This window comes from Oncorhynchus masou, chromosome 26 (assembly GCF_036934945.1).
Source record: "Oncorhynchus masou masou isolate Uvic2021 chromosome 26, UVic_Omas_1.1, whole genome shotgun sequence".
Taxonomy (NCBI): Eukaryota; Metazoa; Chordata; class Actinopteri; order Salmoniformes; family Salmonidae; genus Oncorhynchus; species Oncorhynchus masou.
Genome location: NC_088237.1, coordinates 14,831,308 through 14,849,227, shown reverse-complemented (window position 1 = coordinate 14,849,227; position 17,920 = coordinate 14,831,308). Strand labels below are relative to the sequence as shown.

The 17,920-nt window shown below is 43.1% G+C and overlaps 1 protein-coding gene across 1 annotated transcript in view; it reads left to right on the top strand.

Moving 5' to 3' along the window:
• Nucleotides 1–16,107, top strand: part of LOC135514865 (cadherin-like and PC-esterase domain-containing protein 1) — an 83,095-nt gene extending 66,988 nt beyond the window's left edge. The window contains exons 15-21 of the mRNA XM_064938529.1: nt 7,152–7,269; nt 7,794–7,930; nt 11,053–11,273; nt 11,835–11,936; nt 12,064–12,151; nt 12,641–12,787; nt 13,939–16,107. Coding sequence (XP_064794601.1) covers nt 7,152–7,269; nt 7,794–7,930; nt 11,053–11,273; nt 11,835–11,936; nt 12,064–12,151; nt 12,641–12,787; nt 13,939–14,181 — 1,056 coding nt within the window. The 3' untranslated portion in view covers nt 14,182–16,107. The remainder of the gene's footprint in view (nt 1–7,151; nt 7,270–7,793; nt 7,931–11,052; nt 11,274–11,834; nt 11,937–12,063; nt 12,152–12,640; nt 12,788–13,938) is intronic.
• The last annotated feature ends 1,813 nt before the right edge of the window (nt 16,108–17,920 follow it).

Sequence of the window (17,920 nt, the reverse complement as noted above, 5' to 3'; positions counted from 1 at the left end):
AATAAATACAAAAAACAACAAACAGAACGAAACCTAATACAGCCTGACTGGTGCAACCTACACAGAGACAGGAACAATCACCCATGAAATGCAAAGCGAAATCAGGCTACCTAAATACGGTTCCCAATCAGCGACAACGAGAATCACCTGACTCTGATTGAGAACCGCCTCAGGCATCCAACTTAATTAACACACACACACACCCCTAATAAACTACAATCCCAAACACTACAAACCCCAATACGAAAATACAATACATAATAACCCCATGTCACACCCTGGTCTGACTAACTAATAAACTAAAACACAAAATACTAAGACCAAGGCGTGACAGATATAAAACTGTATTTTTTTGTGAAGAATCAACAACAAGTGGGACACAATCATGAAGTGGAACGACATTTATTGGATATTTCAAACTTTTTTAACAAATCAAAAACTGAAAAATTGGGCGTGCAAAATTATTCAGCCCCTTTACTTTCAGTGCAGCAAACTCTCTCCAGAAGTTCAGTGAGGATCTCTGAATGATCCAATGTTGACCTAAATGACTAATGATGATAAATACAATCCACCTGTGTGTAATCAAGTCTCCGTATAAATGCACCTGCACTGTGATAGTCTCAGAGGTCCGTTGAAAGCGCAGAGAGCATCATGAAGAACAAGGAACACACCAGGCAGGTCCGAGATACTGTTGTGAAGAAGTTTAAAGCCGGATTTGGATACAAAAAGATTTCCCAAGCTTTAAACATCCCAAGGAGCACTGTGCAAGCGATAATATTGAAATGGAAGGAGTATCAGACCACTGCAAATCTACCAAGACCTGGCCTTCCCTCTAAACTTTCAGCTCATACAAGGAGAAGACTGATCAGAGATGCTGCCAAGAGGCCCATGATAACTCTGGATGAACTGCAGAGATCTACAGCTGAGGTGGGAGACTCTGTCCATAGGACAACAATCAGTTGTATATTGCACAAATCTGGCCTTTATGGAAGAGTGGCAAGAAGAAAGCCATTTCTTAAAGATATCCATAAAAAGTGTTGTTTAAAGTTTGCCACAAGCCACCTGGGAGACACACCAAACATGTGGAAGAAGGTGCTCTGGTCAGATGAAACCAAAATTGAACTTTTTGGCAACAATGCAAAACGTTATGTTTGGCGTAAAAGCAACCCAGCTCATCACCCTGAACACACCATACCCACTGTCAAACATGGTGGTGGCAGCATCATGGTTTGGGCCTGCTTTTCTTCAGCAGGGACAGGGAAGATGGTTAAAATTGATGGGAAGATGGATGGAGCCAAATACAGGACCATTCTGGAAGAAAACCTGATGGAGTCTGCAAAAGACCTGAGACTGGGACGGACATTTGTCTTCCAACAAGACAATGATCCAAAACATAAAGCAAAATCTACAATGGAATGGTTCAAAAATAAACATATCCAGGTGTTAGAATGGCCAAGTCAAAGTCCAGACCTGAATCCAATCGAGAATCTGTGGAAAGAACTGAAAACTGCTATTCACAAATGCTCTCCATCCAACCTCACTGAGCTCGAGCTGTTTTGCAAGGAGGAATGGGAAAAACATTCAGTCTCTCGATGTGCAAAACTGATAGAGACATACCCCAAGCGACTTACAGCTGTAATCGCAGCAAAAGGTGGCGCTACAAAGTATTAACTTAAGGGGGCTGAATAATTTTGCACGCCCAATTTTTCAGTTTTTGATTTGTTAAAAAAGTTTGAAATATCCAATAAATGTTGTTCCACTTCATGATTGTGTCCCACTTGTTGTTGATTCTTCACAAAAAAAGTACAGTTTTATATCTTTATGTTTGAAGCCTGAAATGTGCCAAAAGGTCTCAAAGTTCAAGGGGGCCGAATACTTTCGCAAGGCACTGTATATACTGTATACTGTATATACAGATCTTTTTTACGTGGCAGCAAGACTCTCCGGTCCGTTTTATGAAGAGGGATGGAGGGAAGGATGAAAGGAGGCCGCGGTGCGTTTCCTCCATAACGGCGGTTGGGCCGCGGCCCCAGGCGGCTCCCTCAGACCCCAGGGCCTCTGTGTTTGTGGCATGTACACTGTGCACAGGTACGAACAAGAAAATCCCTGTTAAGTTGTCTTGTGGCACTTTGTTGAGAGCTGCGCCGGAGCCATGGGGAATGTGGTGTGGACGTGTGAACTGAAGACCCTCAGAGGGAGGGAGGGGGAGGTTGGGTGTGTGTGTGGGTGGGTGGGTGTGTGTGTGAGGTTCAGTTCCTTCATGGCCCGCTTGAAAAGGAAAGTGTACGTGTATCTAGGTGTGTGTGTGTGGAGAGCATCTATGTTTGTGTGTGTGAGGTTCAGTCGCGCCGCAAGCCCGATGGTAATAATTTGAAAGACATTTACAATAGGGGGAAAAAACTGTAGCTCTTGACAAATACTAAATAAAGATCATATGAGAAAACACTTTTCCATCAAGCAATTATCTCTGCAGTGCATATAAAACACTGCATCAATCATCTATTTGTTAATTTTCTTGGTCAGCATACTCAGTACTAGACGGTCGGTCGGCTCCCACGGGGCCCCTGGGATACGTAGCTTCCCCGCCGCTGTCATTCATCTGGTTAGGTTTGTCTGACCTCTGACTGCTCACCTCCAAACATTTGAACCCCCACCACCACCAACCTCAAAGAGTGGGACACAGCACCCACCGCCAAGCTCCTGATACCGAAGAGAAGAGACAAAGAAGGGTGAGAGGGAGATGGAGGGAAATGAGATGAGTAAAGAAGTGAAAGATTGTGAGAATAGAGAGGGCCCAAAAGAGAGATGGAAACACGGTGGGCGAGGGAATGGCAGAAAGGTCATTACCATTACCTGGTAAAATAATGGTTAAATGAGACATAGGGATGAGTCAGTGGTCAGTGACCACAGTAACTGCCTCTCATGACTCAAACAGAGAGGGGAAAACATGATCATTCTTATCAGTACACAACTACAGCTATGAAAGCCTTTGAAAATTGACATTTCCATCACCTATATGTTTGTAGACATGGTCAGATGAGTTGAATTGTTAAATAAATTCATATGGTCATAAATCTACCCCAACCTGCCATTTTCATTACTGTGTTTCATCGTGACAACAACTTGAACAATAGCACTGAATGGATACTAGAACAATAGCACTGAGTGGATACTACAACAATAGCACTGAATGGATACTACACCAATAGCATTGAATGGATACTAGAACAATAGCACTAAATGAATACTAGAACAATAGCACTGCATGGATACTAGAACAATAGCACTGAATGGATACTACACCAATAGCACTGAATGAATACTAGAACAATAGCAGTGAATGGATACTACAACAATAGCACTGAATGGATACTACACCAATAGCACTGAATGGATACTAGAACAATAGCACTGAATGGATACTAGAACAATAGCAGTGAATGGATACTACAACAATAGCACTGAATGGATACTACACCAATAGCACTGAATGGATACTAGAACAATAGCACTGAGTGGATACTACAACAATAGCACTGAATGGATACTACACCAATAGCATTGAATGGATACTAGAACAATAGCACTAAATGAATACTAGAACAATAGCACTGCATGGATACTAGAACAATAGCACTGAATGGATACTACACCAATAGCACTGAATGAATACTAGAACAATAGCACTGAATGGATACTAGAACAATAGCACTGAATGGATACTACACCAATAGCACTGAATGGATACTAGAACAATAGCACTGAATGGATACTAGAACAATAGCAGTGAATGGATACTACAACAATAGCACTGAATGGATACTACACCAATAGCACTGAATGGATACTAGAACAATAGCACTGAGTGGATTCTAGAACAATAGCACTGAGTGGATACTAGAACAATAGCACTGAGTGGATACTAGAACAATAGCATTGAATGGATACTCGAACAATAGCACTGAGTGGATACTAGAACAATAGCACTGAATGGATACTAGAACAATAGCACTGAATGGATACTAGAACAATAGCACTGAATGGATACTAGAACAATAGCACTGAATGGATACTAGAACAATAGCACTGAATGGATACTACACCAATAGCACTGAATGGATACTAGAACAATAGCACTGAGTGGATACTAGAACAATAGCACTGAATGGATACTACACCAATAGCACTGAATGGATACTAGAACAATAGCACTGAATGGATACTAGCAATGAACAATAGCACTGAATGGATACTAGAACAATAGCACTGAATGGATACTAGAACAATAGCACTGAATGGATACTAGAACAATAGCACTGAATGGATACTAGAACAATAGCACTGAATGGATACTAGAACAATAGCACTGAATGGATACTAGAACAATAGCACTGAATGGATACTAGAACAATAGCACTGAATGGATACTAGAACAATAGCACTGAATGGATACTAGAACAATAGCACTGAATGGATACTAGAACAATAGCATTGAATGGATACTAGAGCACAGTGGATAGCACAATAGCACTGAATGGATACTACACCAATAGCACTGAATGGATACTAGAACAATAGCACTGAATGGATACTAGAACAATAGCACTGAATGGATACTACACCAATAGCACTGAATGGATACTAGAACAATAGCACTGAATGGATACTACACCAATAGCACTGAATGGATACTAGAACAATAGCACTGAATGGATACTAGAACAATAGCACTGAATGGACTACTACACAATAGCACAATAGCAATAGCACTGAATGGATACTAGAACAATAGCACTGAATGGATACTAGAACAATAGCACTGAATGGATACTAGAACAATAGCACTGAATGGATACTAGAACAATAGCACTGAATGGATACTAGAACAATAGCACTGAATGGATACTACACCAATAGCACTGAATGAATACTAGAACAATAGCACTGAATGGATACTAGAACAATAGCACTGAATGGATACTAGAACAATAGCACTGAATGGATACTAGAACAATAGCACTGAATGGATACTAGAACAATAGCACTGAGTGGATACTAGAACAATAGCACTGAGTGGATACTAGAACAATAGCACTGAATGGATACTCGAACAATAGCACTGAGTGGATACTAGAACAATAGCACTGAGTGGATACTAGAACAATAGCACTGAATGGATACTACAACAATAGCACTGAGTGGATACTAGAACAATAGCACTGAATGGATACTACAACAATAGCACTGAGTGGATACTAGAACAATAGCACTGAATGGATACTAGAACAATAGCACTGAATGGATACTAGAACAATAGCACTGAATGGATACTAGAACAATAGCACTGAATGGATACTAGAACAATAGCACTGAATGATACTAGAACAATAGCACTGAATGGATACTAGAACAATAGCACTGAATGGATACTAGAACAATAGCACTGAATGGATACTAGAACAATAGCACTGAATGGATACTAGAACAATAGCACTGAATGGATACTAGAACAATAGCACTGAGTGGATACTACACCAATAGCACTGAGTGGATACTACAACAATAGCACTGAATGGATACTAGAACAATAGCACTGAATGGATACTAGAACAATAGCACTGAATGAATACTAGAACAATAGCACTGAATGGATACTAGAACAATAGCACTGAATGGATACTAGAACAATAGCACTGAATGGATACTAGAACAATAGCACTGAATGGATACTCGAACAATAGCACTGAATGGATACTAGAACAATAGCACTGAATGGATACTCGAACAATAGCACTGAGTGGATACTAGAACAATAGCACTGAATGGATACTCGAACAATAGCACTGAATGGATACTAGAACAATAGCACTGAATGGATACTAGAACAATAGCACTGAGTGGATACTAGAACAATAGCACTGAATGGATACTAGAACAATAGCACTGAATGGATACTAGAACAATAGCACTGAATGGATACTAGAACAATAGCACTGAGTGGATACTAGAACAATAGCACTGAATGGATACTCGAACAATAGCACTGAGTGGATACTAGAACAATAGCACTGAGTGGATACTGCACCAATAGCACTGAGTGGATACTAGAACAATAGCACTGAATGAATACTAGAACAATAGCACTGAATGGATACTAGAACAATAGCACTGAATGAATACTAGAACAATAGCACTGAGTGGATACTAGAACAATAGCACTGAATGGATACTAGAACAATAGCACTGAATGGATACTAGAACAATAGCACTGAATGGATACTGCACCAATAGCACTGAGTGGATACTAGAACAATAGCACTGAATGGATACTAGAACAATAGCACTGAGTGGATACTGCACCAATAGCACTGAATGGATACTGCACCAATAGCACTGAATGGATACTAGAACAATAGCACTGAATGGATACTAGAACAATAGCACTGAATGGATACTAGAACAATAGCACTGAATGGATACTAGAACAATAGCACTGAGTGGATACTAGAACAATAGCACTGAATGGATACTATACCAATAGCACTGAGTGGATACTGCACCAATAGCACTGAGTGGATACTAGAACAATAGCACTGAATGGATACTAGAACAATAGCACTGAATGGATACTACACCAATAGCACTGAATGGATACTAGAACAATAGCACTGAGTGGATACTAGAACAATAGCACTGAATGGATACTACACCAATAGCACTGAGTGGATACTAGAACAATAGCAGTGAATGGATACTACAACAATAGCACTGAATGGATACTACACCAATAGCACTGAGTGGATACTAGAACAATAGCACTGAATGAATACTAGAACAATAGCACTGAGTGGATACTAGAACAATAGCATTGAATGGATACTACACCAATAGCACTGAATGAATACTAGAACAATAGCACTGAGTGGATACTAGAACAATAGCATTGAATGGATACTACACCAATAGCACTGAATGAATACTAGAACAATAGCACTGAGTGGATACTGCACCAATAGCACTGAATAGATACTTGAACAATACTACTGAATACTAGTTTACAACATGAACTCAACATGATAAAGTTCCCTCAGCCTCCCAGTATGATGGACCATCCCTCAAAATCTAATATATTTCTCCCTGTGTCTACGCAGGACTGTGGCCTGGTGGTGCAACCAGATCAGCCCTGTGGTTTGGAGCCCCTTCCTGGGGCACTCTCTCCAGGCGAGCCCCGTTCCCCAAAGCGGCCCTGCACCTCCGGGGATGTACCAGGTCTGTTTCCTCCCTAAAGATATCACTTCACATTGTTTTCATAGATAACATTTCATACATAGCTGAAAGGCTTTATGAATTACTGTAAAAAAAAAATCGCACCGCAGAAATGTTCTACTTAGAAATAATTCTCATCGCTTTGAAATGTATTGCACACGTGCCCAGATGTCCATATGAAACCTTGCTCTGTGTGTATCTGTACAAGGCTGATTTAAGTGGCCAACATTTGATTTAAGTGCAAAGGGTCAGAGGTTAAACTCAGCTATTAAAACCCAATATCCTACCCTGCAGGGCAGATAATAATTGTCAGCAGGGAGAGCAATGTGAAGTGTGTGTGGAGAATTATAACTTGCACAATGTGAAGCTTTGCGGGTGAGAAATCTGTCTATGTTTTGTTCACGGAAATATCTATATTTATTAATAAAAATGTTTTTTGGAGCAGGAACAATTAACCACTTTATTCACTTCTGGTTGTCTGATTGCCTGTCCTTCTTCTTTCCCTCCCTCTGTTTTTCTCTCCCCAGGTCGTTGGGTTGTTCCTTGTCTCAGCTGTGCCGACAACCGGACCTGTGACTGGAGAGAGGTTGCCTGGCAACCCGAGGGCTGTTACCACCCCTTGCTGGACCTCCCCCAGCTGCAGGACTGCATGATGTATAGGAAGGTAAACCCTAATGCAGGGGAAGGCAACTAAATTCATCAGTGGGATGATTTTTGTCGAAGTGGATGGTCGTGGGGCCGGAACATAATTATAATTATTTTTATTCTGCAAATTAACCACAGCTAAGTCCAAAAATAGATTTTATATGAAAATAACAATCATGTCATACCTTGTTTACACTGAGACACAATCACATACTCAACATGCACAAAAGTACAACACTCCATGGCCTAAGTCTAAGATCACAATGCGCAACGTCAAGCGTCGACTGGAGTGGTGTAAAGCTCGCCGCCATTCGACTCTGGAGCAGTGAAATCTTGTTCTCTGTTCTCGCTACAGCGTACGATGACATTTTAGACCATTCTGTGATTCCAACATTGTGGCAACAGTTTGGAGAAGGCCCTTTCCTGTTTCAGCATGACAATGCCCCCATGCATAAAACTAGGTTCATACAGAATGGTTTGTCTGAATCAGTGTCAAAGAACTTGACTGGCCTGCACCGAGCCCTGACCTTAACCCCATTGAACACCTTTGGAATGAATTGGAACGCCGACTGCGAGCCAGGTGTAATCGCCAAACATCAGTGCACAACCACACTAATGCTCTCGTGGCTGAATGGAAGCGAGTTCCCACAGCAATGTTCCAACATCTAGTGGAAAGTCTTCACAGAAGAGTGGAGGCTGTTATAGCAGCAAAGCGGGACCAAATCCATATTAATACCCGTGATTTTGGAATGAGATGTTTCGACGAGCAGTGTATGTCCAAAGTCCGTGACCTGAGTTCAGGCACTGCTCCCATGTTCCTAGCTAGCTCTCTGCTCAGGTTACTGTCCCACAATCTACTAACAGTACAGACTAGAAATGAGCTTGTTCCGCAAAAGCGGGAGGTAGTTGGAGTAGGTTAGCAGCGGGCCCTAACTGGGTACTAACTAGGCCTTCCAGCTGAGTCATAAAAGACGACACATGGATCCAGACAGACAGCAGCGCCGACAGATTCAGTGAGAGTGATAATATTTTCCACATGCATAAGACTTGCGCACGTGCACACACACACACACAGACACACTATTTCTATGTGTGTGAGAGATATTGCACAGGGGATAACAATGATATGGAAGCCAGCTGTATTGGTCAGGCACTTGAGCGTATGCTTGGTCAGCACTGGGTGTGAGAAAGGTGTGGGCCGATGTGTGTTAAGACTACGCTAACCAGCATGCATCTGGTCTGAAGATGGAGCAGAGATGATCATGTAAGGATAACAAGACAGGCAGTGTCTAGCACGTTTCCCTCGTGAGTTCATTTGAGGGCTGAGCCATCCCTCAAACATCTCTGTTTTATTTTTCTCTCTCCCTCTCTCCGTCTCATTGAAGCCAGGTGGTGAGGGTAGATGAGGTAGGCTATGGTATGATGCCTCTGAGGTGAGAGAGTGGGGTTTATGTGACGCTGTATGAATAGGTCTGTAAACCCAGCGGGGGTTGGCAGAGCTGAGGACAGGAGGAGTGGTGGAGGGACAGAAGCAGTATACTGTATAAACTAAAGTCTTAGCCTTTGGCTCATATACTCCAGCAATGCTAATGGGAGGGCATGTAGTTCGCTGCACTGGTGTCACAGTACGGAGCGGCCCTCAGGGACGTAAAGCCGTTAAATCAACCCAGGAAATATATCAGGTATAATAGGTATACACCTTAGAGGAGTGGTATTCAAAGTTTTTCAGAGGAGACCCCATTTTGTTCGGCAGAATTTCTGGGGGACCCCATTTTTTCTCAAGAATGTATTTGTAATCCCACCCCAAATCTAATGACACAATCTTAAAATCAGTCAATTTAGATTTTGACATCAACAAATCACCTTCAATTCATTGCATGTTCATATTTTATCAAAATGGAAAGAAACCAAAAGAAGCTTTCACAAAGATGAGATGTTGGCCACCTCTCACTCTAAACTATAGTCCATCTGTTTTGGCTCTGTTCTGTGTTTGAAACATTTACGCAATAAAATTGTATCTTTCAAATGATCTATCTCAAAAATGTTTGTGTATTGCCCCATACAATAATCTGTACTTTTAATTTTTGTTCCTAAAAAAACAAACATTTTGGCCCACTGCAGTTTGCGACCCCTACTTTGAATACCAATGCCTTAGAGCCACAGTAGGCATTTACAGTCCTAGGGCTTTCTAAATACGCTCAGTCAAATCTCTCTAGGGAATGTGGATAGTGGTTTAGTTAAAGCTGTCTCTGGTGAATGTGGCTAATGGTTTGTGTAAGAGTTGCCAGTTACTTCCAGGTCAGAGGTCAGTGTGAACGTGTGATTAAAGTTGGACTTTAGCCACTTTAGCTCACATTGCAGCTAATTCTAATAAAGCCTCTCAACTTCCCGTCCTCACATACCCTACCCAGTCTACCCCTTACTTTAATATGGATCTGTATCAATAGTGATTTGATGCATGAGTTCCGAGTTGCGTCAGTTTGCTCCAGATGTCGTGTTTGTTACGTTTCTCTGGACTACCCCATTTTCTCATCAACAGATTTGAACAATCCGAAGCTTTTCACAAAGATGAGATGTTTGCCACCTCTCACTCTGAACTACAGTCCATCTGTTTTGGCTCTGTTCTGTGTTTGAAAGGGCTCTTTCACACACTCTGATTGGCTCAGCTGGAAACTGACTTGGACACTGTCATATCACTTTTGATTTGTCATATTGTGATATGTGGATTTGTCGTAATAGAAGCATCCCACTGGGCACAGATGTCAATTCAACTTTGAAATGACGTGGAAACAGCGCTGATTCAACGAGTGTGTGTCTAGTGGGATTTGCCTTTCATGTGTTCACATTTTGGCAATGTTGCAGTTATAAAGGTCAGCCGTTATATATTTAAGTACATGCCAGTCAACTGCAGTGAAATCATTTTGAAGTGCAAAATTCAATGAAAACTGGGCCATATTCATTAGGCAGCAAACCAAAGAAATGGGCTGAAACAGGGAGGGCCTAAATTAATGCCAAAAGAAATGTCAATTTTCGTTCTCTGCTCCAAAACAATTTGGTGCGTTTTTATACGGTGTGCCCTAATGAATACAGCCCAGGTGTTCTCGATCCTTTCAAGTCAAAACCATTATTCTTGTCACTCAGGTAATGTTCATAGGTGACTCCACTAACCGGGGGATGATGTACTTCCTGATGGAGCGGGTCAACTCTAGTCTGGAGGACTGGGGCAAGGCCCACGACAGCCTGATCTATCGCAACGTCAATCAGGGACACACACACGTCTCCTACTCCTACTACCCCCAGTTCTGGCTGGAGCAGAGCCACAGACCCACCTTCCAGAGGGCCCTGGAACAGCTCATACTGAGGTGAAGGAGAGGGGGAGTCTGTGTGGGTCGGCGTTAGTGCCCCTGCTGCACTACAGTATGTCCTGTAATCACTGCAGTCTACTCATCAGCTGTTAGATTGGCATCAAGAAGCCATATCTATGCAGAAGCCATTTTGGCTCTTAGCTCCCATAGACACTTGAAGCCCTGTCCCCCCATATGGAGAGGGAGCCTTAATCAGTTGCTGTGATCAAAGGGCCGGGGGCTGCGTTAAAGAGTCATGTGTTAGGAGTCGTGTCACAGTGTAATTTAACACAGCAGGTCTCCCATCCATGACTCTCTCTTGCCCCTAAAATCACTAAATTCCAGTTTGTGTGTGTGTGTGTGTGTGTGTGTGTGTGTGTGTGTGTGTGTGTGTGTGTGTGTGTGTGTGTGTGTGTGTGTGTGTGTGTGTGTGTGTGTGTGTGTGTGTGTGTGTGTGTGTGTGTGCGTGAGTGAGAGAGAAAGCAGAAGCACGTTGTCAGCATGTGTGCCTATGCCTGTTCAATAGATATAGTCCTACTGCCGAGCTGATGTCTTTTTGACCTTTGATCCCCCCCGAAGATCACGACCCCTGGAGAACTCCCGTCAGACTGTGCTGGTGGCAGGAGGTGTCCAGTGGCTCAACACCAACCACCTGAGGATCATGAGAGAAGTGCTGGGGAGGTAAGCCCACTGTTGCATACACTCTGTGGCAAATGCCCTTCCTGACGCCGTTCAGGAATTAGCAACTGCTCAATTAAATCTATTCACTGGCCAAGAATAGACCTCATTACCCACCTCTCTCCTCTAGGGAAGGGCTACAGGATATCATGGTGGTGGTGAAGTCTCTGGGCATGGGCTTCCATCTCCCTGTGGACGGCATCCGCTCTCTCTCACTGGTAGGTCCATCCTCCTCTTTGTGTGCATTCAGTTTCACTCTTGGTGTCTCCTCCTCAACTCTTTTCTCTGTTTGACTGCTCTGGTTCTCTCTCTGAATCTCTCTCTCACTCTCTCTCTCGTTCTTCCTCTCTCTCTTCCTCTCTCTCTCTCTTTCCCCCTCAGCTTCTCTCTTCACTCAAATTATTTTTCCACGCTGTTAATTTTACTGCTTATCTGTTACATTTTTTAAAAGGCACTGCTTAGTCACCTAGTGGATAGCCCTTTGCCCGTGCCGTGTGTATTTATCTAAAACATTATTGGCTAATAGTCCATGGCTTCCAACATGCTGACTGGTCCAACATCAGCAATGGCACCTGTACAACAGCAATACAACTCATTCAATTCAAAGTTAAGTTATACTATATAATAGGGGCCTCAGAAAACTGTACAAAAATGTTATGCCTACGATAAGCGATTACTTCTTTACTGTCTTGCTTTAACTTGCCCAGAGTGGAGTACAGGAGCTATACAGAGAGAACAGCAACATCGTCACCGCCGCAAAGCACCATGGGTATGAGGTCATAGACACATTCAGCGTCACCATGGGCCGCTACAAAGAGTTCCTGCAGGGACAGTGCGCCTGCCATTTTCATGAGGTAACGCCCCCCCCCTCAACCCGCCTTCACCCTTGTCTAAAAAACGACAGTACCCCAAGTTCTCGCCCCACCCTGATTGAAACAGTGTGTATCACCTTGAACGTCCTAATTCAGCACGTTCCTTTTGTTTATCATAGTTATTCAAATCACTGCACAATGTTATCAACACTATAACACAGGTATCGTATGTCTCTCTCTGGATACAGTAATTGATACCAATTATAACTAATGGTTTGTCTAAACCTCAGTGGCCAGGGAGCACAGTTAGATCCACAGCAAGCTCTTTCCCCAAGGACTCCCTCTCCCTCTCCGACTGTAATATCTGAAATAACTTCATTATGGATACTTGCTATTTATGTTTGCGCACACGCCAATTTTTCAGGAGGGAATCTTTGAGCTTAAATAATCCTGGGCTTTTGCTCTATGGAGGATCCAAATAGCGAACAGCCATTTTCTGGGCCCAGAGCAAATCGGTTCTTATGTCCTCTTGATTGAACAATCCCTGTCCATGTCAGGGAGCTTTCTAGAAGGAAGTCCTGCTGTAACACACATACACACACACACTCCCCTTCTCCCACCTCTCCAGCTCCCTGTAAAAAGAACAGTCACTTGTTTTAATTCAGCTATAAAATTGTCCATGGATCGGTTAATCAGTAAGGCCGGGTTTTATTGGGCAGTAAAGCACCACGTTGGTAGCAGCTGGGCCACAGGGCACTTGTGAAGAGGTTTCGGGCATATGTACATGTGCCTCCCCTGCCCCTCCATACCCCCGCCCATCCCCTCCCAGTTCATATGGGTCTTTAAGTGGCAACAGAATTTCCCAAAAGGAAGCCAGAAGGAAGAATGGGATACATGAATGGAGTAATGTCTAACCCAAACCCTGCGGGGATGGACAGGGTTTCTATTATGTCAGGATTTAGGTCAGGCTTGGATTGTTCCTGTGTGATTTATATTAGAGGAACCCCAGACTGTAACGATGGGTTTCCGCTCTGTTCTGTTCCGTGAAACCCCAGGCAACGTTAGCTAGCCTCCGGTAGTAGAAGCCAGTTCTGGCCATGGTCTAGTTACCTAGTTACAGTATAATATCAGTAGGTAGATGTTGTGTTAGAGGTGAGGTGTTGACGTGGTTCTCCTCACTGTGTTCCTTGAAGGTTGAAAAGCTGCCGTTCTCCAAGGCTCCCCAGCCCAGGAAGATGAAGCTCCTTCGACACGGCGAGGAACCTGGAACCAGAACCAGTGGAACTGGAACCGGGTACAGTGATCAGCCTACCCTGCAGCACCAGAACCAGTGGGCGGGGTCTAACTCCTCCACCTATCATGTGAGAGGAGCGGTGAACCAGGTGTACTCGCAGATTCTGCTGAGCAGACTGTGTGTGAGAGACACAGGAAACTAGACCCAGCCCTCACCACCACAGACTGTGTGTGAGAGACACGGGACACTAGACCCAGCCCTCACCACCACAGACTGTGTGTGAGAGACACGGGACACTAGACCCAGCCCTCACCACCACAGACTGTGTGTGAGAGACACGGGAAACTAGACCCAGCCCTCACCACCACAGACTGTGTGTGAGAGACACGGGAAACTAGACCCAGCCCTCACCACCACAGACTGTGTGTGAGAGACACGGGAAACTAGACCCAGCCCTCACCACCACAGACTGTGTGTGAGAGACACGGGAAACTAGACCCAGCCCTCACCACCACAGACTGTGTGTGAGAGACACGGGACACTAGACCCAGCCCTCACCACCACAGACTGTTATGTGAGAGACACGGGAAACTAGACCCAGCCCTCACCACCACAGACTGTGTGTGAGAGACACGGGAAACTAGACCCAGCCCTCACCACCACAGACTGTGTGTGAGAGACATGGGAAACTAGACCCAGCCCTCACCACCACAGACTGTTATGTGAGAGACACGGGAAACTAGACCCAGCCCTCACCACCACAGACTGTGTGTGTGCCTGCGTGCTTGTGTCCTTGCTTACTAATGTGCGTGCGTGTGTGTGTGTGCGCGTATCCATACCAGCATCTCTCTAATGAATGAGAGCTCATCCCATCCAGGAAGTGCTGAAGTAACAGGAGAGTCCTGACTGGTCAGCCGTGAGACAGACATCACCACTGTCTGTCACACAGACCTCCTCTGATTGGCCCACGCACTGCCCCCCGTCCCCCCTGTCCGTCAGTCATGTGACTGCTACCTCTGCAAGGTAAAGGTTTCCAGATGGTCGAAGAGGACGATCGCTGGCCGACCGCCAAAAGACAAGGGACGCAGCTGGAGAAAGAAAAAAGAGGAGAGCGAGAGTGACTGTCGAAGGAGTGTGTCGTGTGCACATCCCAAATGTAAGCCTTGCTCTCCCACCAACCGACAATGCTCCCTCAACGCTCCAGCACAAACCCTTACAATTGTATAGTTTTATAGTTGTGGAAACGTTGTGGAAATGTTGTACAGCATTGTTTCCCAATCCTTTCCTCGGGTACCCCCCGGCTATTCCATCTGTTTGATATATTCCACAGCAGGCACACCTGATTCAGATTCAACTGGTCAACTAATCAGGTGAGCTAGTTGAGGGCCACAACAACATTATGAAACGTCTGGGGGTCTCCAAGGGGAGGTTCAAAACTTTTGATGTGTGCCTTTGATGCCTTTATGCATCAGGAAAGCCTATCTCTCACCATTGGAGGGACTTCTGGGTATCCAGCTATTCCTCCTCATATACAGTACCTCATCCATCCGCGTGTCCTGTTGACAACACAACGTATTATATTCTATGCCAAAGATATGACGAAAGCTGAGCTATTCTTCAAGTGAATGTCTTATGTATGATTTTCTTATATTTCTATATATTTTTCTACAGATGTTTATTCGTGCCTATAATGTTGATAATCAGTGTATAATGTTTTACACGCAGCATATTGTTTACATGCTAATGAAGGACAGGTGTAATGTATGCTATGGATCTATATATATATTGTCTGATCTGTCCTCTGATCATTTGTATGGAGAGAAATGAGCTGGTGAAGATGAAGGTAATTGTAACACACACACGCGAGTGGAGACTACCTGCTTAGCTCTGTTTAGTGGTCCTATGGAACATTTATAGCAAACCGAATCATTTGATTCAGTGATTTTGAAGGAAAACAGAAAGACATATTTGCTTAATGCTAAATATTATCAACACTATCCATTTATTTTTAAAGAACTATCTTCAAATAGGGGTATCTTCAAATGGCACTAACTTCAGCTTTGTGTTTCCAGGTGGTATATATAAGTTATTCCATGACAACATTAAAGTATATATTTTCTTAACTTAACTTTGTGTCCAGAAACTATGTTCTGAAAGCATGAAACTGTGTTTTGAAAGTTCCACATAGCACTAGCTTGTAAACAATTAGGATGTTGGCCTCGCAGATATCCCCTTTAAGTTGTGCACCATATGAGGATGAGCCTGTGCATGCTGTTTGCGCACAGTATTAGACAAATCCTTTAATAACAGTCATCATCACAATTCAACCATGCAGGGGTATGAAGCCGTGTGATGCTCTGAGGAAGGGCAGAGGCTCTCTTTTGTTTTAATTTCCTTCGTGCCACCAATACCTGAGCATCATCTCTATCAGCTGGTTTAGAAGAACACCTCTTTGTACCTCTATTTAACTAGGAAAGTCCGTTAAGAACAAATTATTATTTATAATAACTCCCAATCACTTCCGGTTGGTATACAGCCTGGAATCGAACCAGGGTCTCTGACGCCCCTAGCACTGAGATGCAGTGCCGGAGCCATTACTAATTAGGGAGACATTTTCAATTAGGCTATAACTGTGCTATAATAAAATGAATATCAGTGCAATGTGGTTTAACTCCATCTGGCGCATAACTAGCCCTGTCTGACTCCCCTTTGCAGTCATGTGCCGCTAATCCGACACATCCAATCAACCTACCCACGGTGTGATCTGGGCAGAGATCGAGCAGCAGGATCGAGAAGTCAAACTAATGTTGATTTAAATGCAGGCCTAACTCGTGTTTAAGGTCGACGTACTGTTAGGGCCTTATTCCAGAGAGTTATTAGTCTATTTTATTTAGGCCTACTTACACTGACAATGGTGTGTTCAAATATGTAGCCAATGCCTATCTAAAGAACGTTATAAACACGGTTATATAACCGCATAAAAATGTAATACAATGTAGCGATATATTGAAAATATATCCATATTTGTTTAAAACCTTTGTTTTATAGTTTCTAGATCAAATAAAGGGAACGCTTACAAAGTGAAGTGCATGCCTAAAGTGTTTCAAATTGAATGGTCTTGTGCGACATGTGGCTAAATAACAGCATTGAGTGGGCGAGGGATAGAATAAGGTAGAGTCTCGATCAAAATGAAGGTTAATGTAAAATGTTATAAACAAAGGTTTGTCTTTAGGGCACATGTAACCGCCCTGAGGACGGTGGACCTGCCGCCTGGGTTGTTGTCGCGCCAAGGAGGAATGATGGACTCTGCCCCGCACTGCGATTCATTCCGAACTCTGATGTCAAATTTCAGGCAGACCATTCACTCTGCACTGTTTTAGTCGGGGAATTTGAAAGGCTTGGGAGAGTTGTGACATTTCTGGGGGCTGAGAAGACCTCACCTCGTCTGCCCCATACAGCCCCGTCTAATATACTAAACAGAAAGCTGGTCAGTCAACCCTTTTAAAAATGTCCTTAAAATGTCGAAAATGCTCGCTGACTGTACATATGATGTTTATTATTCAGGAAAAGGCAAAGAACTCAACAGTGATTGAAAATATTTACTCAAACATAATTGGTTACTCAATGGGCAATGTGGTTGTAATTGTCGTTGCATTTGAATCAAGGCTTTGATCATTTAAACTATACATTTATGCCAAAATTAGATTCTAAACATTCTAAACCTAACGAATATTACACAATTCACGAGCACGGAAAAAAAGGATGATTTCGATGTTGAAATCATGAGGACATTTTCTCTAACTGTAGATTTATATGAATCTTAAAAAAGGAAACCATTGCATTTGCAATCAATAAATATAATTATAGATCAAATATATAAATTAGTTTGTCATGAGGATTAGTTGGAATTAAATTGGTATTAAATTCAAAACCAGGCCTTG